The 24,105-nt window shown below is 35.7% G+C and overlaps 4 protein-coding genes and 1 non-coding gene across 5 annotated transcripts; 1 reads left to right on the forward strand and 4 right to left on the reverse strand.

The window, feature by feature from the left end:
• Positions 1-846: 846 nt before the first annotated feature.
• LOC130961306 (adenylate kinase isoenzyme 6 homolog) lies at positions 847-6,812 on the forward strand. Its single transcript, XM_057887089.1, has 5 exons — positions 847-1,328; positions 2,797-3,200; positions 4,955-5,172; positions 6,289-6,434; positions 6,517-6,812. The coding sequence occupies exons 3-5, from the start codon at positions 4,972-4,974 to the stop codon at positions 6,701-6,703; spliced, it is 534 nt and encodes a 177-aa protein (XP_057743072.1). The 5' UTR covers positions 847-1,328; positions 2,797-3,200; positions 4,955-4,971; the 3' UTR covers positions 6,704-6,812.
• LOC130964686 (small nucleolar RNA Z103) lies at positions 3,817-3,911 on the reverse strand. Its single transcript, XR_009080771.1, has one exon. It is a non-coding gene; the product is annotated as a small nucleolar RNA Z103 (small nucleolar RNA).
• Positions 6,813-7,789: 977 nt separating the features above from the next.
• Positions 7,790-9,474, reverse strand: LOC130961305 (adenylate kinase isoenzyme 6 homolog). The gene is made up of 3 exons (XM_057887088.1): positions 9,274-9,474; positions 8,080-8,225; positions 7,790-7,995 (listed from the first exon to the last, which is right to left on the reverse strand). Exons 1-3 carry the CDS (start codon positions 9,472-9,474, stop codon positions 7,815-7,817), a joined length of 528 nt encoding a protein of 175 aa, XP_057743071.1. The 3' UTR covers positions 7,790-7,814.
• A 6,257-nt stretch (positions 9,475-15,731) lies between these two features.
• On the reverse strand, positions 15,732-16,784 carry LOC130962646 (porphobilinogen deaminase, chloroplastic-like). Its single transcript, XM_057888833.1, has 4 exons — positions 16,755-16,784; positions 16,294-16,494; positions 15,903-16,080; positions 15,732-15,820 (listed from the first exon to the last, which is right to left on the reverse strand). Exons 1-4 carry the CDS (start codon positions 16,782-16,784, stop codon positions 15,732-15,734), a joined length of 498 nt encoding a protein of 165 aa, XP_057744816.1.
• Positions 16,785-20,072: 3,288 nt separating this feature from the next.
• LOC130963734 (adenylate kinase isoenzyme 6 homolog) lies at positions 20,073-21,745 on the reverse strand. The gene is made up of 3 exons (XM_057889834.1): positions 21,542-21,745; positions 20,344-20,489; positions 20,073-20,259 (listed from the first exon to the last, which is right to left on the reverse strand). Exons 1-3 carry the CDS (start codon positions 21,743-21,745, stop codon positions 20,073-20,075), a joined length of 537 nt encoding a protein of 178 aa, XP_057745817.1.
• Between the last annotated feature and the right edge of the window lie 2,360 nt (positions 21,746-24,105).

The raw sequence follows: 24,105 nt of genomic DNA on the forward strand, positions 1-24,105 counted from the left end.
AAAATATTTTTATATGATAATAGGTGTGAAAATTAAGAAAAAAATATTTAAAAAAAGAAAAAAATTAAATATTTAAAGATTTAAAAATTTATTTAATTAAAAAGTAATTGACAATAATATCTTTCTCAATTTAAAGATTGTTACTTACTTTTGAGTTTAATAATTTTATTATTATATAAGACAATTATTTACTCTATGTTTTAAATAAAATTATATAATTATAAAAATTTTATATACTTAAAATTATTAACTTTTGTTCAAAAAAATTGGGGAGTCAAGTCTATGGGTTTGCCCCCTTTGAATTTATTTTTGACTAAGAGATAAAGACTAAATTTTGTGTATAAAATTGAATATATCTTAGTATTATGTTTAGTTTAAAATAAATATAAAAATTAAGACATAAATTTAAAATTTAAAAAATTAAATAAAAATATTTTTGAAAAAAATATTATTAAAATTTTAATTTTAATTTTTAAAAATTTTAGTTTTATGTGTTCTTATTTTTTAGAGATATAATTTTTTGTCACCAAATACAATACTTAGTCTCAAACCCAGTTCTAAAAAAACAACCATAGTCTAAGCGTTTCATCTCTAAGCATAACTGAAAATCTGAACCAATCCAACTGATTGGACCAAAAAAACCGGTGACCCAACGTTAGGTCAATCCAGGCTGATCGTTGGATTGGACAAAAAACAAACTCGATGAAAACTAGTTGACTTGACCGGGTTATACGAGAACTGGTGAACCGACGGGTTTAAGAAACTCTGGTGGATTCGAAAAATTGAAAAAAAAAAAAAGCCACCCAAAACGAGGTCGTTTGACATTTTTGGGGATAAAAAAAACCTCAAGGCTAATAACCCACCCCACCGCGTTATCCCCCATTCCCCCCTTCTCCAACTCCTTGCTTCATCAAACCCTAGCCTCCACCAAAGAAAGCAAACCCTAGCCTCCACCAATAGTTTTCGCCGTCTGTCGGAGTGAGAGACTGCTGCCGCCGTCTATCGCACTCAAGAACTTCCGTCTTCGTGCTCTCGGGCCTCTCGCCGGATCCTCCACGTCGGGTGCTCGCATCTCGCCGTTCTCCTCTGTGCTCGGCTGCTCGCGCCTCCCTCCGCCAGTGAGTGCTCGAGCTGTGCGTGTTGGTTGCTGCTCGTCGTCCGTGGTTGTCTCTGCTCGATTCTGCCTCCCAGCCTCACTCGAGTCTCGTCTCAGTCACTGGCATCTCGTGGTTCATCTGTCTTGTCGCCGGCGGCAGAAGCAACTCGTGGGGTTGTCTCTTGCTTCGTCGCCTTCCGTAGGGTGGTCGCCGACTCGCCGTCGACCGTTGGTGAGTCCCTGCACCATCGCTTCCCTGTTCTCTCTTTTCAGATTTCCCTTCTCCCTGTATTTTTGCATGTTGCTGAATTGCTAATCAAATTTGCCTTGTTGCTAATCTAAATGTTGCTGTAAATCGGGACTTTACTTGGATTTGTTGAATTTGTTGAATTTGTTGCTGTAACTTGAATTTGTTGCTTCCCAGTCACATAATCAGAACAGAATACTCAGTCAGTGCTTGGTTGATTGGTTTTGCTTACTGCTTCTAGGCTTTGAAATCAGTTTATGATAACTGTGATGCAATTATTTAGTTGGATAACTGATGTAATTATTGAGTTCAAGAGATTGAGTTTTTGATTTGCAAGGTGATTTTTGGTTGATTTTTTATTTAATTTGGTAATGGTGTTTATGATTGGGGTTATCTGATTGTAGGCAAAATTGTGTTGTGTTGAATGGCTGAATGTTGTAGGCACTAGGCAGAATTGTGTTGTGTTAAATGGCTGAATGCTGTAGGCAGATATGGTCTTGTGTTGTGGTTAAGAGCATGCTGTTAATTTTCATTGTGTTTGGCTCTTGCTTTAGGTTAAGAACATGGTTAATGCTATTGTTGAATGATTAACTCTGCTGCTACTGCTGGGCTGTACTCTGTTTGATTGTTTTTTTATGCTGTATTGAAAAAAATTATGCTTAAACTTTGATAATTCTTTGTTAATTTATGTTAAAATGATACTAAAGCATGAGGTTTTATCTGAATGATTAAGTCTTCTCTGTTGTATTGAACTGAATTTATTTATTAAATTTTTTAGTTAAATTTAGCTAAGTTGTATCTTGTTTTGAACTGATTAAAATGAATGATGGAATTTTTATTATTGAATTTTTGTTGTTAAATCTTGTTTCCATTGAAAAAAAGAAACTAAAAGGAGAAGAAAGAAACTATAGAATATTAAGTTAATTCCCACAAATTATAAACTGTTAATATCTATTTTTGTACAATTGTTCTCTCTGTTTTAGATGTTGAGTGTTGCTAATTTCTGAAATGTTAGTGCTCAACCCCTGCACATTTGGTCTATGTTCACTTATCTTTTCAATCATTTGGTTGCCAAAGAATCAAGGAGTTTTAATTTTTATTTGTTTTTTTAATGAGCTTCAAGTCAATAAAATTATTGAATGTGACCTCTATGATGTATTGCACATAAGATGCTTTTCCATTCAAATTTAACCTTACATAAAGGACATATATAGTTGGTAACAATTGTAATTGGAAGCTTTCAACTGGTACTTTCTCATGTTTTTAGAGTTTTGCATATTTCTAATAAGCTTACCTGTATAAAGCACCTTATAATTTATTTATTATTCTATTCTAAAACGGTTTATCCGGTTGAACCACCGGTTGGACCGGTTAGACCAGTAAACCAGTAAATCAGTGACTAGAACGGTTTGATGACCGGTCCGGTTTTCTGAACCTTGATTTACACACATAGGCACAGCGTTGGGAGCTCACCTCAGCTCACCTCGGTTCAACGCCACCGTACGCTCGCCGCCGTCGGCGCGCTTCTCGCCTGATCCTCCGCGTCGTGTGCTCGCGAATCGCGTCTCGCCTCTCTCCTCCATCTGTGCTGTGTGCTCGGAAGCTTGCGTCTCACCACGCCTCCACCAGTGAGTGCTCGAGCTGTGCTTCTTGCAGCCGTGCAGCGTGTCGTCGTCGTCCACCATCACTGCACCCAACGCCTGGTGTGCTCCACTGTTCGCGTCTTGTCTCTCTTCCTGCAGCTCCCTGGTGAGTGCTCGCGTCTCGTCGCACCTCCGCCCCTCCCTCGCCTCTCTTCCGTGGTTGTTGCTGCCTGAACTGCTGCTCGTCGTCCACCTTCTGCCTCTGTAACAACAGGTGAGTATTTAATTTTTTTTCCAGTTTTTTTTTTCAGGTTGATTTATTGATGTTATTGCTGTGAATTTTATTGTTAATTGGTTTATGATGCTGTTTAGAAATGAATACAGCAGTGGTTGAATTGGAAGGTTGAATTTTATTGTTGATTGGTTTATTGCTGTGAATTTTATTGTTAATTTTTTGCTAATTATGAATATGATTTAATCGTTGAATATACAGTGGTTATGTTCAGTTGTTGAACTAGTTTATGAATTGGTTTTGCTGATTGTGATTTATGAATATTGTTCATTGTTGATTGGTTTTGCTATTAGTTACTTAGGTGATTGATTTATACTGGCTGGTTGGTTGGTTTTGGCTAGTAAATGCCCAGTCTTTAAAACTACTCCTTAGACAGAGTTTACGGATAGTTATTCTTATTGTTATTCAACGGTGATTAATTCATGAATTTATCATTTTAGAAATTTATTTTTTTATTTTAGAAGATCTAAACTAATTTTTTATATACGGGTTATCCACCATTGTGAAATGGCCGATGCAAAACAAAATCTTAGATATATATTCAAAAATTAAAACATCATTAGATATGAACTAATTGTTAATGTTATTATGGGAAGAGATAGATCAGAACTAATTGGCTTGGTTTCTCGAAAGAGACAAAATCGCACAATATTTTCAGCTTCGATCATCTGGAGAAACGATCATCACTTCCATCTCTATATCACTTCCTATGCACATTTTAACGATAAACCCCAATAAAAGGCAAAAGTTCATCCCAAAATAGTTGAACATATATAGTATAAAAGATCAAAGATCAGAGTATAAAATCATAACCAAACTTGCAGAGCAATTTCATTTGTTTAGAAGAATAAAAACATAACAAAAGAAGCATAAATCAGATATCAGAAAAATTTGAATTAGTATTCAAGGAGAGAAATTATGACTGTAAATAGGAATGAATGAAGCCACTTATAAAGGTGACTAAACCTTAATTTGAGCCAATTCTGAAGAAGTTTGGACCTGAATCGGATTTTTTTGAGTTCGTCACTTCGTTGAGGATATAAATGGCATTTTCTCAAACAGGGAAGCTGAACTGCTGAGGTACGTTCTGAAAACCGGTTCGATCTGCAAGTAAAACCGGTCTAGGAACTGGTGTTGAATCAGAAAATGAGAACCAATTCAGAACCGGCAACTCGGATTGACCGAAAATAGGCCGGTTTTCCAGTGAGAGAAAACGACGTTGTTTTGGATCTGGAAAAAAGACACTTACGGATAAACCCTAATTCTTAAATGAAATCCCTTCTCACTCTCCTAGCAGTGCGAAGTTCTCCAGCCTCTTTTCCTTCCGGTCGCCGTCGTAGCCTCCTTACCGCAGTGACATCCAGTTGCTTCATTTCCGTTAGGTCCTCTACTCCTCTTTGATTCCTTGCTGTGTTGTTGGTTTTTCTTATTTGTGCTGATTTGTTCGGTTTTTGTGATTTTTTTCTTACTTTTTATTTTTATTTTTTTGGTGATCGATTCTGCATCTGGTTTTGTTTTATAATTCTTAATTTTATGCCTTTTGCTATTTTAGCATGCATGATTATGTGTGTTTCCCTTGTTTATGTCATGATGATTAGTGATTTAATATTAGTTCTTAAAATATTTGTATCCCCCTGTTGTAGTTTTAATTGAATGAAGCACTTCAGAATGTAACAATCGATGTGGCATGAGCTGAAACAGGGTTCTCCAATTGAATTTCTTATTTTTTTTTGCAGGTTTTTGGGTTGTAGTGATGGTGGAGGAAAGTGGGAGGAGGAAGAGGCCAAACATTCTGGTGACGGGTACCCCAGGGACGGGGAAGACTACGACATGTACTGCTCTAGCTGAAGCCACACAGCTTTGCCACATCAATGTTGGGGATTTAGTCAGAGACAAGAACTTACATGATGGCTGGGATGATGAGCTTGATTGTTTTGTCCTTAATGAAGACTTGGTAACTTATTACCCCCTTTTCTCTTTTGGTACTTAAAAAAAAAATCATTCAAATATTAAGATGCATGAAGATTAATAATCAAATTGTAAGTAAAGTTATGATCTATGCATATATATATGTTCTCTTATATGGGTTTTGATGAAGTTCTTAATTATAAATTCATTTTGTGTTGTGGATGTTCTTAGATAGTAACTCTTCCCGTGTTTATATAGCCAGTCCCAAATTTGGAAAAACAAGGAGGGTTGTATTTGACTTGCGACATTACATAAAGCTTTGTTGCATCCCTATGCATGGTCAAGATGCAAAGATGTCTTTGAATCCATGTAGGGTTATATTAGACATGTGACAACTAATGTAAAATTATGTGTCATTCCAATACATGGACATGATGCGATGACGTCTTGGATCCATTTAGCAAATCCCACCCAGTGAGAAAAGGTTTTAAGTGTTGTGTTAAAATGATGTGCATAGGTAGTTGATCAGCTGATTTCATGTAGACTATTAACTTAATGACAATGATGGTGGTTAGATGGTCAGTATCCAAGTTAAGGTGATATTATAGATAGGTTGTTCATGGAATTGGGGAAACACCCCTTCATTGATAGGAAAGAAGGTGATATTATAGATAGGTTGTTCATGGAATTGGGGAAACACCCCTTCATTGATAGGAAAGATGCTTGCTGTGTAATGTTGTAATATTAATATTTGTGGATTATTTTCTAATGTCTGTTTGAATTTACTCATTGCAATATTTGGTTTTACGGGATATAAAGAACAGTTTATACACTTCTTTATAGGACACAAGTCATTTTGCTTTTTCAAAGTTGATTTCATTTCAGGTCCGACAATGTACATATAGTGTCAGGAGATATATTTCTATACTATATATTCTTTTTGCACTAATCCTTTTTATTCCTTTCTCCTCCTTTCATTCCATTTGGTACCAATTCTTTAGAATGTTCCTATAGATTTGGTATTAAGCATTGGAATATACGTGTTGTCCTATTTGGTACTTGAGATCTTAGGTAGTTTCGAGTTATATGAACCATTTATTCATGTTATCCCCAATGCTAATGCATTTCTCATTATATTGTGTTTCCTTGCTTGGTGTTTAAGGTCTGTGATGAGCTTGAGGATCAAATGGAAGAAGGGGGAAATATAGTGGATTATCATGGGTGTGATTTCTTTCCTGAGCGATGGTTTGATTGTGTTGTTGTACTTCAAACTGATAACACCGTGCTGTATGACCGCTTGAGTAGGAGGTAGGGAAGCATTTATTGAATGTTGATATTTGCTATTTTTGCGAGGGTGTTTCATCAAATTCACTTCCTTCATCTTTGTGACAGGTTACAATGAATCAAAGCTTTCTAACAACATAGAATGTGAAATCTTTCAAGTTCTACTTGAGGAAGCTAAAGAAAGTTACCCAGAGGACAGAGTGATTGCTATGAAGAGTGACACCATTGAAGATATTAATAGAAATGTTTCAACTTTGACGGATTGGGTAAGGAATTGGCATCTTACATCCTAGATTCCTAGTCATATAAAAAAGGGGCGAAAATGGAAAAGAAAAGATATTAATTTGTAGAAACTTTCATGTAACAGTGTGATAAAAAAGAAATATGTATTATGGATATTTATGTTGAACTTCTACATGGATATGCAGTGTTGCTGATTCGTCTTACTCGTATCAAGTGTTGAGTTGGTCCTTTTGGAAGAAAATACAAAAAAATACAATTTAATCTCCGAAAAATAGCAGATTAAAACGCTTGTTTCATTGAGAAATTTATGAGTAAGAACTTGCGTGGTAAATGATAGTAGTTATAGTCACGTACCATTTTTGTATTGAATAGTTGCGTTGGTTTTCCATGGTTAAAAAAAGGCAAAAATTTTTACATTCATCTGTTATTTACTTATTTAAATTAGATATCAATTTGATTCAATAAAAATTTAAAAGGCCGATTTAATTTTTGTGATATTTGGTTAACCAATTTAAATAGGAAAAGTATAGGGTATTAACATATTATCTGCCAACTTATTGCCAACAATGATTAGTTATTATATTTTAAACACATATATAAAGAGACACATCTAAAAAATATATTTATAAAGACACTTCTATTAAACACAGTTATAAAAAATATATTTTTATTTGGTACCCTATACTTTTTCTATTTAAATTGGTTAACCAAATATCACGAAAATTAAGTCGGCCTTTTAAATTTTTATTGAATCAAATTGATATCTAATTTAAATAAGTAAATAACAGATGAATGTAAAAATTTTTGCCTTTCTTTAACCATGGAAAACCAACGCAACTATTCAATACAAAAATGGTACGTGGCTATAACTACTATCATTTACCACGCAACTTCTTATTCATAAATTTCTCAATGAAACAAGCGTTGTAATCTGTTATTTTTCGGAGATTAAATTGTATTTTTTTGTATTTTCTTCCAAAAGGACCAACTCATAACACTTGACACGAGTAAGACGAATCAGCAACACTGCATATCCATGTAGAAGTTCAACATAAATATCCATAATACATATTTCTTTTTTATCACATTGTTACATGAAAGTTTCTACAAATTAATATCTTTTCTTTTCCATTTTCTCCCCTTTTTTATATGACTAGAAATCTAGGATGTAGGATGCCAATTTCTTACCCAATCCGTCAAAGTTGAAACATTTCTATTAATATCTTCAATGGTGTCACTCTTCATAGCAATCACCTCTGGGTAACTTTCTTTAGCTTCCTCAAGTAGAACTTGAAAGATTTCACATTCTATGTTGTTAGAAAGCTTTGATTCATTGTAACCTCTGTCACAAAGATGAAGGAAGTGAATTTGATGAAACACCCTAGCAAAAATAGCAAATATTAACATTCAATAAGTGCTTCCTTACCTCCTACTCAAGCGGTCATACAGCACGGTGTTATCAGTTTGAAGTACAACAACGCAATCAAACCATCGCTCAGGGAAGAAATCACACCCATGATAATCCATTATATTTCCCCCTTCTTCCATTTGATCCTCAAGCTCATCACAGACCTTAAACACCAAGCAAGGAAACACAATATGATGAGAAATGCATTAGCATTGGAGATAACATGAAAAATGGTTCATATAACTCGAAACTACCAAAGATCTCAAGTACCAAATAGGACAACACGTATATTCCAATGCTTAATACCAAATCTATAGGAACATTCTAAAGAATTGGTACCAAATGGAATGAAAGGAATAAAAAGGATTAGCGCAAAAAGAATATATAGTATGGAAATATATCTCCTGGCACTATATGTACATTGTCGGACCTGAAATGAAATCAACTTTGAAAAAACAAAATGACTTGTGTCCTATAAAGAAGTGTATAAACTGTTCTTTATATCCCCGTAAAATCAAATATTGCAATGAGTAAATTCAAACAGACATTAGAAAATAATCCACAAATATTAATATTACAACATTACGCAGCAAGCATCTTTCCTATCAATGAAAGGGTGTTTCCCCAATTCCATGAACAACCTATCTATAATATCACCTTAACTTGGATACTGACCATCTGACCACCATCATTGTCATTAAGTTAATAGTCTACATGAAATCAGCTGATCAACTACCTATGCACATCATTTTAACACAACACTTAAAATCTTTTCTCACTGGGTGGGGTTTGCTAAATGGATCCAAGACGTCATTGCATCATGTCCATGTATTGGAATGACACATAATTTTACATTAGTTGTCACATGTCTAATATAACCCTACATGAATTCAAAGACATCTTTGCATCTTGACCATGCATAGGGATGCAACAAAGCTTTATGTAATGTCGCAAGTCAAATACAACCCTCCTTGTTTTTCCAAATTTGGGACCGGCTATATAAACACGGGAAGAGTTACTATCTAAGAACATCCACAACACAAAATGAATTTATAGTTAAGAACTTCATCAAAACCCATATAAGAGAACATATATATATATGCATAGATCATAACTTTACTTACAATTTGATTATTAATATTCATGCATCTTAATATTTGAATGATTTTTTTTTTTTTAAGTACCAAAAGAGAAAAGGGGGTAATAAGTTACCAAGTCTTCATTAAGGACAAAACAATCAAGCTCATCATTCCAGCCATCATGTAAGTTCTCGTCTCCGACTAAATCCCCAACATTCATGTGGCGAAGTTTTGTGGCTTCAGCTAGAGCAGCACATGTCGTAGTCTTCCCCGTCCCTGGGGTACCTGTCACCAGAATGTTTGGCCTCTTCTTCCTCCCACTTTCCTCCACCATCACTACAACCCAAAAACCTGCAAAAAAAAATATAAGAAATTCAATTGGAGAACACTGTTTCAGCTCATGCCACATCGATTGTTACATTCTGAAGTGCTTCATTCAATTAAAATTACAACAGGGGGATACAAATATTTTAAGAACTAATATTAAATCACTAATCATCATGACATAAACAAGGGAAACACACATAATCATGCATGCTAAAATAGCAAAAGGCATAAAATTAAGAATTATAAAACAAAACCAGATGCAGAATCGATCACCAAAAAAATAAAAATAAAAAGTAAGAAAAAATCACAAAAACCGAACAAATCAGCACAAATAAGAAAAACCAACAACATAGCAAGGAATCAAAGAGGAGTAGAGGACCTAACGGAAATGAAGCGACTGGATGTCACCGCGGTAAGGAGGCTATGACGGCGACCGGAAGGAAAAGAGGCTGGAGAACTTCGCACTGCTAGGAGAGTGAGAAGGGATTTCATTTAAGAATTAGGGTTTATCCGTAAGTGTCTTTTATCCAGATCCAAAACAACGTCGTTTTCTCTCACTGGAAAACCGGCCTGTTTTCGGTCAATCCGAGTTGTCGGTTCTGAATTGATTTTCTCAATTTCTGATTCAACACCAGTTCCTAGACCGGTTTTACTTGCAGATCGAACCGGTTTTCAGAACGTACCTCAGCAGTTCAGCTTTCCTGTTTGAGAAAATGCCATTTATATCCTCAACGAAGTGACGAACTCAAAAAAATCCGATTCAGGTCCAAACTTCTTCAGATTTGGCTCAAATTAAGGTTTAGTCACCTTTATAAGTGGCTTCATTCGTTCCTGTTTACAGTCATAATTTCTCTCCTTGAATACGTCCCTTACGACAATGCAAATTTTTCTGATATCTGATTTGTGCTTCTTTTGTTATATTTTTATTCTTCTAAACAAATGAAATTGCTCTGCAAGTTTGGTTATGATTTTATACTCTGATCTTTGAGGGAGGACGCGCCACTGAGGCACGGTTGAGGAGAGTGACGCGAGGGCAGGTGTTCGGTGCGATGGAGACCGGGGAGGCGAGGGAGAAAGAGGCAACGCCGGTGCCAAGGAGGGAAGGAGAAGAAGGAGGCACAGCGCAGAAAGAGCAATGGGTGGGTGGAAGCAAAACAGAATTAGGGTAAAATTTTGAATGGGATTATTCAAAATTTGATTTTTTATTAAATTTTTAATTGATATAATAAATTATATTTAATTAGTTTTAATGTTGGTAATAGTTGGCCGATACAAGTCTTGGTACCCTATATCTGCCAAAAGCTTATTGGGCTGCTAGACAAAGTCCACTTGTTTAAAAAAATACATCCTAAATTAACCTAGTTAATTCTACTGTAACCCTTTTTCACTTCTTCTTACAGTGGAGACACACCCCCACTCCCCATCTCCACTTGCAGCGCCGCATAGCATGCCGGATTGCTGTCTTCGCCGGTCGCATTCGTCAACCGAATCAACGCCGCCGGAAAACCAGTTGCCGCCACTAACAAGCACGGTCTCTCATCCGCAAAAGTGACACCCGGCCGACAGATGCGTCTCTTCTCCGCTGGACCAGCCGACAGTGCGTCTGCTTGCTCTGCCTCCACGCACGCCTCGTTGAAAATCTCCCTGTCCTACTGAAGCACCACCATCCCAGTCCATCTCTTGTATCTGACCAGCTTCAGTCAACGCCGCAACTAGCACCGGCTCCAAGACGCGTCGCTCAGACGCTTCCTCTTTCATTGGCGCCACTGATCTAACAGGTTAGTAGTAGTATTTCATGGTTTATGTAACTAGATGTGGCTGATCTGTTGAGGGTTCATATACTTGGATTAGGTATTAATATAAGATGCATTTTGAATTTGTGGATGTTATTTTTTGTAATGTTAGAAGTTAAATTATATGAACTAATCTCAGTTCATTGTGCTTTGCTGCAGAGCTTTTGTATCCATTATTAATTGTTTTTGTTTAGAGAATCCGCAAATGTGGGATAAAAATGGGGTTAAGATATTCTACGGAGTAAATGTTGTGCCATTTTGGATGTGTCTTTTTGGAAGTGTCTTTACAGGATGTGTCTAACTATGAATGTGTTTTCTAATTGAAGTGTCTTTTCTGGTAGTGTCTTATATGTATGTGTCTTTTTTCTGTCGGATGTGTCTACTAATGGAGCTGTGTAATGGATATGTCTTTCACTTTGCTATTTCTGTTTCTATCTGCATTGCTGGATTTCTTAAAGGTTAACTTTCCTTTAGTAATTTACTTGCATTCTTTGATCATGCTAGTTATGTTGAGTTACCTCGTTTTCAAGAACCTTTATGTGTTACTCGTCTCATCACATGGACATTGATGTGTCTTCTTTTGGATGCGTCTTTTGTTTAAAACTTGTTTTGATGTGTCTTTAATTGATGAGTCTTCTAATCATCCCATTCTTTTGATCCATCAATAACTATTTTTTTATTCTGCCCTATATTCCCATTTTAGAATGTTTGTACTGATTCTTGCTGATAATGAGCCAATGGCATATCAATCTTCTCATAAAGCTTTCCTACTCCGCTGACTATTATTTTCTATGAAAACCAAACATTAAAGTTTGATTGAACTGCTTGCAGCAGCCACTTCTTACCAGCTTTTAGTTTTTTTGCTTTTCTTTTTTAATAGGAGGTGACATTTTCAATGCTGAAACAAGCTATGCCCTTAATTTTGGAGCAAGAGGAAAAACAAGAATCATGAAAAAAATCAGAATTATTATTTAATTTCAGTCTTCTTTTTTTCTTTTTTTTTTTGTTCAACTGAATAAAACTCACAGATCAGATGATAGAAATAATGATTTAATTTTCAATTTTTTTTAGCTCTAGAAATTCAAGCATGGAAGAATAGAAGACATATAACCATGTATTTCACAAAAGCCCTGGTATAACCATACAAAGAATGACATCACAGTAGGTGATTTGTTTTGGTTCTCACTAGCAATTTTTCAAGCTGAAAGCTAGCTGCTTACTCCTCTAGTTTATGATGATTTAATTTCTCCTAAATAACCTTGATAAATCATAAATGTTACAATTATATATCTCTAATGCTTTTGTGTGGAAGATGCTAATTTTGTAAATACAATGATAGATTGAAGAATAATATATAACTATTGAAAATTTGTAACAATTCAGATTAGTTTGATTGTGGCCAATGCACACAAGAATTTCTATTTTTGCCAGCTCAAGTACCGTTATAGCACATTTAATTAAGCCTGTTAAATATCTCTGTTCGTTTGGATTTATGAATCATTGGTAACCATGTTGTCTTCTTGGAGCTATAATTATTCTTTTGCTCAAAGGGAAGAGTCTTCAATCTTCTACTGTTTCCAGAGGTTATAAACAAATTGCTACAATCTAATGGAACATCAAGTCATTTTCCTATTGTGATAGCAATTGCCTGTTTTTATTTATGTTTTTACGTAGAAGATAGCCACAGGGAGAAGAATATATTGGTCACATTCTCATTTGCGTTGTCTTTAATGCTTATATATCTATGTATATATATCGATAGCTCTTTTGCGTTGTCTTTAATGCTTATATATCTATGTATATATATCGATAGCTCTTTTTAAATCAAGTTCTGGACCAAGAAAAAGAAATGGAATGATAAGGAAAATGGATCAGGATGTGTTTAACTATGGATGTGTTTTCTAATAGAGGTGTCTTTTTTGGTCGTGTCTTCTATGCATGTGCCTCTTTGTATTGGATGTGTCTACTAATGGCACATAGTATTTCATTAAATTCAATATAATTAAATATTTATACACAAAATTCTCTTAAAATATAATAAAGCATAATACAAATTTAAACAACACAAATACTACAAATCTATGTTACATCAATGATTAGCACATAGTTAATTATCAAAAGAAAACAAATAGAACCTAGCTCAGATGCAATACAATAATACAGCAAAGAGAATGAAGCAAAGTTCCCAATTGCTCAATTATATAAGACCATTTATGTATGGATTGCTCCGCTACAATTCGGCTCTTCAGCTTTTAACCAGCTCACTTTTCCTAATCAATTGAAAACCAGCTTTAATAGAAAGATTATAAAAAGGATAATAAAAATCACTGACTTTCTTTTTACTTTTAGTTTCTACTTCAATTCTGTCTAAGCAAAGAATCCGTAAGGTATTCAACTAGGAACATCTAAATAACTAGTATTCAACCAGTCACCATGATAACACAAAAGCACCAAAAGGCAACAATTAAAACTCATAGGTGGTAGGAGCTGCTCATTTAATCACCTCCATCGGTGACTGGATATGGTACAAGTCTCACTTGATACATGGTATATCACATAGTTAGCAGTAATGACTAACAACCATCCATGCCAAAATTCATGAGAAATGTTGGTTAGCAGCATCATGGTCCTTCCTCGAAAATGTTGGCATGATTTGATACACCACAACCTAAAGCTCAAAGCTAAATGGTAATGGCGCACTTGAAGAGAAATCTGACACAGAAGTTCAACCTTCTTGTCAGGACTTGCTGCCAATCTGTTCAAAGACAACGAGAGATGCTATGAGCAATGTAGCAGTTATCACATATACCTTCAAGAATGGATAAGACCGTATAACTATAAAAATTTGTTTATTAATATTGACCAATACTATCAGACCTTATACGGTATAGCAAAAAGGCCTAATTTTACCAAATGTATAAATATGTGCAAGGAAATCCTTCAAATTCAATCCTCAAAGCCAGCACTAAACATGATAATGATCCAAAATAAAAATAAAATTTAACAAACAGGCACACTTCTAAAGCACCAAATAGCATGATAATTGAGCCTAAAGTAAGGCCAAGTTCTAGCATTGGATTTAGGGATTATATGTTGAAATGAGGATGCCACTTCCCAACTAAATCATCCACAGTATCCTTTTATACTTCTATCATGAAGACCTCTTATGGATATAGATATTTAAACATAAATAAGCAGAGAGAAAGTACCTAAGAATCAGTTAACTATTCCTCTTCTGATGAGGATACCTCTTCTGAATCAGACAATGGTAACAAGGTGCATGTCCCAAGCATGTGGCCATTGAAGCACACATAATACTCAACACCATCTTCATAGGAACCCAACCAGGAACTAGCACTTTGAGGGATCATTCTGGCCTGCCGCATGTTCCACAACTTCGCCTTGCAATAAATGCAAACTTGTTGGTTCATGGAGACAAGATCTCATCTATTATTCACTAATAATTGATCAAACTTTAGTGTAGTTCATATTACAACCTCTTATCCAATAGTATATAATTAATAATGCAACACAATATTTAACAAAAAATGAATATACCTGATCCAGTGGTCTAACCAAGTGGCCATTATTGTTATCATTATCTAGGTCCATTGCAAAGTCAAAGAAGAAGGGGCTGACTGAAGCAAGCTTCATTAACAAGAACTGCATATATTTATATTGTTATATAATTAGTTAGCTAGCTAGCTTCAAATTAAAATATATATATATATGATTGACTTGAGTGTATATTATTATTATTAGCGGTACCACTACATACCTCTACTTGATTTTGTAGGGACTGAACATAATTGATGATCTCGTCCAACAAGGGCCTTTCCGGTTACCTAAGTATGAACCCAATCATATGATGAGGTTAGTGACATGTCAGAAAAGAGGGTGATACTGATAGAAACATGTAACTACTGTGTTTCAGCTCTCAACCAAAGATCACAATTCATTAATACCAACACAATTAGATAGTGGAAAATGATGATCATGGAACACACCTTATCACAGCCTGGCACAAGTCGTTGCAACATCTTCATCCTCTCGCTTATCTTCTCCCTTCTCACCTGCAATGATGAACATTTTCGTCACTTTATTTAGAGAATTAATCAAAGTACCTAACCATAAGGTGGGGACCCATATAAAAGAAGAGCATCATTAATTAATTAATTGCTAATAATATGGTATAGTACCCTTTCAGCGAGGCTGTGGCTATCAGTTGCTTGGCCCCTTCTTGCTCTAACGTGGATATACCCTGTTGCTGTTGCTGTTGGAGCCTCTTCTTTTTCCTTCTCCTCTCCCTTCTTCACCCCACTCCCACCATTATTACTCTTCCTTTGTTTCTTGCTACTTCTTCCTTCTCTACCTGCTGACAATACTCCTATAATATAACATGATGAAATTGTTAACATTATATATAAAGTCTTGGAACTAAATAATGAAACTATTGAAAAGTAATTCGCTATTAATAGATGCCTGATAAGAAACAATTTAATAGAACCACCTCAATCATATCTTCAACAACATATGGACCAACCCTCGATGTCTCTAGAACTGCACAAAGGGAAATCAAGTCAATTATAGGTTGTGGAAAGATTTTAAATAGTAGGCAAACGTATAAGGAGGATCAAATTACCGCGAGTTCCATCTGGTGAAGCAACTAGTCCTCGGAACAAGCAATTACCATCCTCATTTCTGCAAGCATAACCGGCGATAGGAGTGCGGCAAGACCCATCCAAAGTCGTGAGGAAGGCCCTTTCGCAGACAACCGCCAATCTTGTTTCTTCATGATTCAATGAAGCAATGTATTCTGCCTGTACAACCAAACCAACCAAGATGACGTGCGAATATTGAGCAATAAAATGAGTAAAGAACTAACTATTCTGATGTTCAATACATGCCAGCCTCTCTTTTTATATGTCCTGAGCAGGAATTATTTAACAAAATCATAGTGAAACCATAGAAGATGTAACATGACATGATTAGTATGTTGAAAACAAAAACGTTAAACTGTAGTCGAGTCTCACCATTTTATCATCATTACTTCTACAGGCTATTCCAATTGCACCTTGAACAACTGCCGGAAGCATGTCGTCAATTGATAAGGTTGAAGTCACATTTTCCGTCATGTTTAAGCGCTTGAGTTCAGCTAATGCCAATAGTGTAGCTTGGACAACCCCCTCATTGAGTTTTCTCAACCTTGTTTGAACATTGCCGCGGAAATTTTCCTGAACCCGAGGTAACCAAAACAATAGTTTTATAAGAAGACTGAAGTTTTAAGAAAACAAGCAATGCCACTCTACAATCTTAGAATAACACTACCAAGAATGGCATTCTTTATTACTCTGCAGTCACAAACATCGAGCCATGCCTGTGAAGGTGACACAACACGACACTAACTAATGCATTGCTTAGTTGCAACATCCACAAATGATTGCTTTAAATGCTTTGATAAAAAGTTAAGTCACCTAAAGGAAAGTAAAAGTACATCATCATATGAAGCAATAGCTTTCTCCATTGCACATGCCTTAAGATTTCAGAAACATTTTTAAAATATGATATATGTACCGGGTGTCAGCATACGAACGCTTAACACCTTGACACCATGTGATTCATTGCCACTTTGCTTTGTTATTTTATTTTGAGAATGCATGTTGAACCTTCAAAAATGATAAAACTGATTAACTATAACTCCCTATTTTAAATTGGTAATCATCATGCCTGGGAGGTAAAGATCCCTAATTTTAGACCACTGCCTTTCATATTCAAAGTACTCAACGTCTGATCTTCTCTCTCTGATTTCATCATGACTACATTGCGCTTCAGAGCCTTTCACAGAAGAATTTAGAAGCAAGAGTGACTAATTTGAAATTAGATATCATGACTTGACACTTTACAACAATAAAAAATTAGACAGCAGTAGAGACAGGATAGCATACCTGACATGTTTGGCGCAACAGAAAACCAAAGACAGTTTAAACTGTTAAAACGAAGAAATCAAATTCATAGCAGAGCAGACCTTTTTATTATTTCCAGCTCCAGAGATCACTGCAAACCAAATCAAATGTATGAATTGCATTTAGAATACACAAGACTAACACATTTCATTTTCCTTAAGGATGAACATCTAATATATGATCAAGGCAGCTAAACAAGTTATGGGATTGAAAGCCATAGGATATCACACATCTCTACATATTGCCTAAACTGCAGAAATCGACCACAAGCCTTAAAAATTTCTTAGTCGATAAAATAGCACAAATAGATCACCTTTGAGCAAAATTTTCAGCCTTAGTCGCAGCATAAAAAACAGAAGGATCATTCGACGACGAGGAATCATTCAATTCAACCATTACTTCAGAAATTCAGTATCTCATAAGAAGTAAAAATTAACACACTCAAATAGAAATAAGAAAAGCTAGAAACTCGTATTATTAACAAAAATACAAAACAAGCAAAATTAAATTAAAGCAGCAGAGCTTACCGGCTGCGAAGGAGGAAGGCAGGTGATGGCGACGGAGGAATCGGAACTGACGGCAACAGAGGAAGGAAAGTGAGCTCGGACAGAGAGCGACTGAGAGCTCGAAGATACATGTTGACCTCAGACACACACATACAGAGAGAGAGAAAGAGAGAGAGAGAGAGAGCTCGAAGACACGACGACCGACAGAGCAACCTTCGCGACGGCGATGCCACGGTGTCAACCCTTCCTTCGTGCGACGGCGACGAGAAGAGGAACGATGAGAACTGAGAAGAGTTTGGCAATGAGAAGAGTGCGACGGTACCCACGGTCTATCCCCGCCTGCGGCGACAACACCGTCTACTGGAGGAGAAGGGTTCGGCGATGAGGGATGGAGATGGTGGTTTAGGGTTAGGTTTCTCAAAGAGAAAGAGAAAGGGAGTAGGGTGAGGTGGGTGTCCGTGGCCCTTGGGTTCTTCTTTTAGCTAATTAGTAATTATTATAAAAATATATTTTAATAAAAATAATACCAGCCATAGTATAATGATCACTAAAATTTTTTTATTAAAAGTAGTTTTTGTTATATTTTAATAAAAATAATACCCGCCATAGTATTATAGTCACTAAAAATTTTTTCCTAAAAGTAATTTTTTTATATTTTTAGTGGTAATAATAATAATTGTCACTATAATATATAGTATTAGTGACAAATATATAATACCCACAAAAGCATAACTTAAATAAAAAAAACAACAGCCATTATATTATTGCCGTTAAAAGTTTGTCGCTAAAACTAATTATTCTTGTAGTGCCGGTTATATTAGACATGTGACAACTAATGTAAAATTATGTGTCATTCCAATACATGGACATGATGCAATGACGTCTTGGATCCATTTAGCAAACCCCACCCAGTGAGAAAAGGTTTTAAGTGTTGTGTTAAAATGATATGCATAGGTAGTTGATCAGCTGATTTCATGTAGACTATTAACTTAATGACAATGATAGTGGTCAGATGGTCAGTATCCAAGTTAAGGTGATATTATAGATAGGTTGTTCATGGAATTGGAGAAACAGCCCTTCATTGATAGGAAAGATGCTTGCTGCGTAATGTTGTAATATTAATATTTGTGGATTATTTTCTAATGTCTGTTTGAATTTACTCATTGCAATATTTGGTTTTACGGGAATATAAAGAACAGTTTATACACTTCTTTATAGGACACAAGTCATTTTGCTTTTTCAAAGTTGATTTCATTTCAGGTCCGACAATGTACATATAGTGCCAGGAGATATATTTCCATACTATATATTCTTTTTGCACTAATCCTTTTTATTCCTTTCTCCTCCTTTCATTCCATTTGGTAGCGATTCTTTAGAATGTTCCTATAGATTTGGTATTAAGCATTGGAATATACGTGTTGTCCTATTTGGTACTTGAGATCTTTAGTAGTTTCGAGTTATATGAACCATTTTTTCTTGTTATCCCCAATGCTAATGCATTTCTCATCATATTGTGTTTCCTTGCTTAGTGTCTAAGGTCTGTGATGAGCTTGAGGATCAAATGGAAGAAGGGGGAAATATAGTGGATTATCATGGGTGTGATTTCTGCCAATGATATTTAAATATCAATTCCGCTACGTTACCAACACCATTTTTGCCAATATCTGCCAACTCTTATTTATAATTATGTTTAATGGAGGTGTCTTTGTGGATGTGTCTAATAAAAATATCTTTTTTACAGTTGTGTTTAATAGAAGTGTCTTTATAGATATATTTTTTGGATGTGTCTCTTTATATATGTGTTTAAAATATAATAACTAATCATTGTTGACAATAAGTTGGCAGATAATATGTTGGTACCCTATACTTTTCCTATTTAAATTTGTTAACCAAATATCACGAAAATTAAGTCGGCCTTTTAAATTTTTATTGAATCAAATTGATATCTAATTTAAATAAGTAAATAACAGATGAATGTAAAAATTTTTGCCTTTCTTTAACCATGGAAAACCAACGCAACTATTCAATACAAAAATGGTATGTGGCTATAACTACTATCATTTACCACGCAAGCTCTTACTCATAAATTTCTCAATGAAACAAGCGTTGTAATCTGCTATTTTTCAGAGATTAAATTGTATTTTTTTGTATTTTCTTCCAAAAGGACCAACTCATAACACTTGACACGAGTAAGACGAATCAGCAACACTGCATATCCATGTAGAAGTTCAACATAAATATCCATAATACATATTTCTTTTTTATCACACTGTTACATGAAAGTTTCTACAAATTAATATCTTTTCTTTTCCATTTTTTCCCCTTTTTTATATGACTAGGAATCTAGGATGTAGGATGCCAATTTCTTACCCAATCCATCAAAGTTGAAACATTTCTATTAATATCTTCAACGGTGTCACTCTTCATAGCAATCACTCTGTCCTCTGGGTAACTTTCTTTATCTTCCTCAAGTTGAACTTGAAAGATTTGACATTCTATGTTATTAGAAAGCTTTGATTCATTGTAACCTCTGTCACAAAGATGAAGGAAGTGAATTTGATGAAACACCCTAGCAAAAATAGCAAATATCAACATTCAATAAGTGCTTCCCTACCTCCTACTCAAGCGGTCATACAGCACGGTGTTATCAGTTTGAAGTACAACAACGCAATCAAACCATCGCTCAGGGAAGAAATCACACCCATGATAATCCACTATATTTCCCCCTTCTTCCATTTGATCCTCAAGCTCATCACAGACCTTAAACACCAAGCAAGGAAACACAATATGATGAGAAATGCATTAGCATTGGGGATAACATGAAAAAATGGTTTATATAACTCGAAACTACCAAAGATCACAAGTACCAAATAGGACAACACGTATATTCCAATGCTTAATACCAAATCTATAGGAACATTCTAAAGAATTGCTACCAAATGGAATGAAAGGAGGAGAAAGGAATAAAAAGGATTAGCGCAAAAAGAATATATAGTATGAAAATATATCTCCTGGCACTATATGTACATTGTCGGACCTGAAATGAAATCAACTTTTAAAAAGAAAAATGACTTGTGTCCTATAAAGAAGTGTATAAACTGTTCTTTATATCACCGTAAAACCAAATATTGCAATGAGTAAATTCAAACAGACATTAGAAAATAATCCACAAATATTAATATTACAACATTACGCAGCAAGTATCTTTCCTATCAATGAAGGGGTGTTTTCCCAATTCCATGAACAACCTATCTATAATATCACCTTAACTTTGATATTGACCATTTGACCACCATCATTGTCATTAAGTTAATAGTCTACATGAAATCAGCTGATCAACTACCTATGCACATCATTTTAACACAACACTTAAAACCTTTTCTCACTGGGTGGGGTTTGCTAAATGGATCCAAGACGTCATTGCATCATGTCCATGTATTGGAATGACACATAATTTTACGTTAGTTGTCACATGTCTAATATAACCCTACATGGATTCAAAGACATCTTTGCATCTTGACCATGCATAGGGATGCAACAAAGCTTTATGTAATGTCGCAAGTCAAATACAACCCTCCTTGTTTTTCCAAATTTGGGACCGGCTATATAAACACGGAAAGAGTTACTATCTAAGAACATCCACAACACAAAATGAATTTATAATTAAGAACTTCATCAAAACCCATATAAGAGAACATATATATATGCATAGATCATAACTTTACTTACAATTTGATTATTAATCTTCATGCATCTTAATATTTGAATGATTTTTTTTAAGTACCAAAAGAGAAAAGGGGGTAATAAGTTACCAAGTCTTCATTAAGGACAAAACAATCAAGCTCATCATCCCAGCCATCATGTAAGTTGTTGTCTCTGACTAAATCCCCAACATTGATGTGGCGAAGTTGTGTAGCTTCAGCTAGAGCAGTACATGTCATAGTCTTTCCCGTCCCTGGGGTAGTACCCGTCACCAGAATGTTTGGCCTCTTCCTCCTCCCACTTTCCTCCACCATCACTACAACCCAAAAACCTGCAAAAAAAATAAGAAATTCAATTGGAGAACACTGTTTCAGCTCATGCCACATCGATTGTTACATTCTGAAGTGCTTCATTCAATTAAGACTACAACAGGGGGATACAAATATTTTAAGAACTAATATTAAATCACTAATCATCATGACATAAACAAGGGAAACACACATAATCATGCATGCTAAAATAGCAAAAGGCATAAAATTAAGAATTATAAAACAAAACCAGATGCAGAATCGATCACCAAAAAAATAAAAATAAAAAGTAAGAAAAAAATCACAAAAACCGAACAAATCATCACAAATAAGAAAAACCAACAACACAGCAAGGAATCAAAGAGGAGTAGAGGACCTAACGGAAATGAAGCGACTAGATGTCACCACGGTAAGGAGGCTACGACGGCGACCGGAAGGAAAAGAGGCTGGAGAACTTTGCACTGCTAGGAGAGTGAGAAGGGATTTCATTTAAGAATTAGGGTTTATCCGTAAGTGTCTTTTTTCCAGATCCAAAACAACGTCGTTTTCTCTCATTGGAAAACCGGCCTGTTTTCGGTCAATCCGAGTTGCCGGTTCTGAATTGGTTTTCTCATTTTCTGATTCGACACCAGTTCCTAGACCGGTTTTACTTGCTGATCGAACCGGTTTTCAGAATGTACCTCAGCAGTTCAGCTTCTCTGTTTGAGAAAATGCCATTTATATCCTCAACGAAGTGACGAACTCAAAAAAATCTGATTCGGGTCCAAACTTCTTCAGATTTAGCTCAAATTAAGGTTTAGTCACCTTTATAAGTGGCTTCATTCGGTCCTATTTACAGTCACAATTTCTCTCCTTGAATACGTCCCTTACGACAATAGAAATTTTTCTGATATCTGATTTGTGCTTCTTTTGTTATGTTTTTATTCTTCTAAACAAATGAAATTGCTCTGCAAGTTTGGTTATGATTTTATACTCTGGTCTTTGAGGGAGTATGCGCCACTGAGGCACGGTTGAGGAGAGTGACGCGAGGGCAGGGGTTCGGTGCGATGGAGACCGGGGAGGGGAGGGAGAAAGAGGCAACGCCGGCGCCAAGGAGGGAAGGAGAAGAAGGAGGCACAGCGCAGAAAGAGCAATGGGTGGGTGGAAGCAAAACAGAATTAGGGTAAAAATTTTGAATGGGATTATTCAAAATTTGATTTTTTATTAAATTTTTAATTGATATAATAAATTATATTTAATTAGTTTTAATGCTGGTAATAGTTGGCGGATACAATTCTTGGTACCCTATATCTGCCAAAAGCTTATTGGGCTGCTAGACAAAGTCCACTTGTTTAAAAGAACAAGATGTCAAGCTAGTGACAATAAAGAAGAACGGTGTTATTAGTTGAGGCACTAGCTTGACATCTTGTTCTTTGGTCATGGAGGTTGAAAATCATAGTGCCTCAACTTTTCTCCTCTTACTGTGAACTTCCTTCCAGTCTCCTTTTTGATGATCTCTAGGTGTTCAAGTGAAAGGACCCGGTTCACAGTGTAGTATCCAGATAATTGTGGAGACATCTTCATTGGTCGTGTGTTTAACATTACTTTATCCCCTGGTGAAAAGCCTTCAGTGGGGATCTTCTTGTTTCTCCACTCTTTTGGCCTCTTCTTTTTTTCTTTCTCAGAAGATAATTCATGCCTTGGTGGTTCTTTATTTGGGGTGTTGAGGTTCTCATCTGGGGGTTTTGGATCTAGTTCCTCCCTGATTTCTTTGGTCTGTTGCACTATCTCTACTTCTTTCAATCGTAGATTTAGAAGTCTTGGATTTGACTCATTGAATGCCTGCTTCAAGCTTTGATCTCTGGCCTTATCCTTCATACAATCTTCTTTTTGAGTGGGCTCATGCAGGGTTTTAAAAACATGGAATGCTAGGTGCTCATCATGCACTCTTAGCAACAATTCCCCTTTTTCAACATCTATTAATGCTCTGCCCATAGCTAGGAAAGGCCTCCCCAGGATGATGGGAGTGTTAGGGTCTTCTTCTATATCTGAGATAACAAAGTCAGCAGGGAGAAAGAATTTTCCCACTTTTACCAATACATTCTCCACAACTCCCAGTGCTTGCTTAGTGGATTTGTCAGCCATTTGGAGAACTATTCGTGTGGATTTCAGCTCAGAAATTTGAAGTTTCCTCATTAGAGACAAAGGCATCAGGTTTATGCTTGCACCCAGGTCACAAAATGACTTCTCAATTGTTATGTTTCCTATGGTGCAAGGTATGTAAAAACGCCCAGGATCATCTTTTTTCTCTGGCAACTCTCTTTGGAGGATAGCACTACATTCCTTTGTCATCTCAACAATCTGTCCTTCCTTCAGGGATCTTTTCT

Source organism: Arachis stenosperma, chromosome 2 (genome assembly GCF_014773155.1).
Source record: "Arachis stenosperma cultivar V10309 chromosome 2, arast.V10309.gnm1.PFL2, whole genome shotgun sequence".
NCBI lineage: Eukaryota > Viridiplantae > Streptophyta > Magnoliopsida > Fabales > Fabaceae > Arachis > Arachis stenosperma.

What these genes read in the sequence shown, in the direction of transcription:
- LOC130961306 (XM_057887089.1), top strand. Translation starts at nt 4,972, where the DNA reads ATGGTGGAGGAAAGTGGGAGGAGGAAGAGGCCAAACATTCTGGTGACG. An exon ending in TTGTCCTTAATGAAGACTTG is followed by an intron (nt 5,173 to 6,288) that starts GTAACTTATTAC and finishes TTGGTGTTTAAG; the next exon opens with GTCTGTGATGAGCTTGAGGA. An exon ending in TATGACCGCTTGAGTAGGAG is followed by an intron (nt 6,435 to 6,516) that starts GTAGGGAAGCAT and finishes CATCTTTGTGAC; the next exon opens with AGGTTACAATGAATCAAAGC.
- LOC130961305 (XM_057887088.1), bottom strand. Translation starts at nt 9,474, where the DNA reads ATGGTGGAGGAAAGTGGGAGGAAGAAGAGGCCAAACATTCTGGTGACA. An exon ending in TTGTCCTTAATGAAGACTTG is followed by an intron (nt 8,226 to 9,273) that starts GTAACTTATTAC and finishes TTGGTGTTTAAG; the next exon opens with GTCTGTGATGAGCTTGAGGA. An exon ending in TATGACCGCTTGAGTAGGAG is followed by an intron (nt 7,996 to 8,079) that starts GTAAGGAAGCAC and finishes TCTTTGTGACAG; the next exon opens with AGGTTACAATGAATCAAAGC.
- LOC130962646 (XM_057888833.1), bottom strand. Translation starts at nt 16,784, where the DNA reads ATGGAGAAAGCTATTGCTTCATATGATGAT. An exon ending in CTATTGCTTCATATGATGAT is followed by an intron (nt 16,495 to 16,754) that starts GTACTTTTACTT and finishes CCTCGGGTTCAG; the next exon opens with GAAAATTTCCGCGGCAATGT. An exon ending in GAAGTAATGATGATAAAATG is followed by an intron (nt 16,081 to 16,293) that starts GTGAGACTCGAC and finishes TTGGTTGTACAG; the next exon opens with GCAGAATACATTGCTTCATT.
- LOC130963734 (XM_057889834.1), bottom strand. Translation starts at nt 21,745, where the DNA reads ATGGTGGAGGAAAGTGGGAGGAGGAAGAGGCCAAACATTCTGGTGACG. An exon ending in TTGTCCTTAATGAAGACTTG is followed by an intron (nt 20,490 to 21,541) that starts GTAACTTATTAC and finishes TTGGTGTTTAAG; the next exon opens with GTCTGTGATGAGCTTGAGGA. An exon ending in TATGACCGCTTGAGTAGGAG is followed by an intron (nt 20,260 to 20,343) that starts GTAGGGAAGCAC and finishes TCTTTGTGACAG; the next exon opens with AGGTTACAATGAATCAAAGC.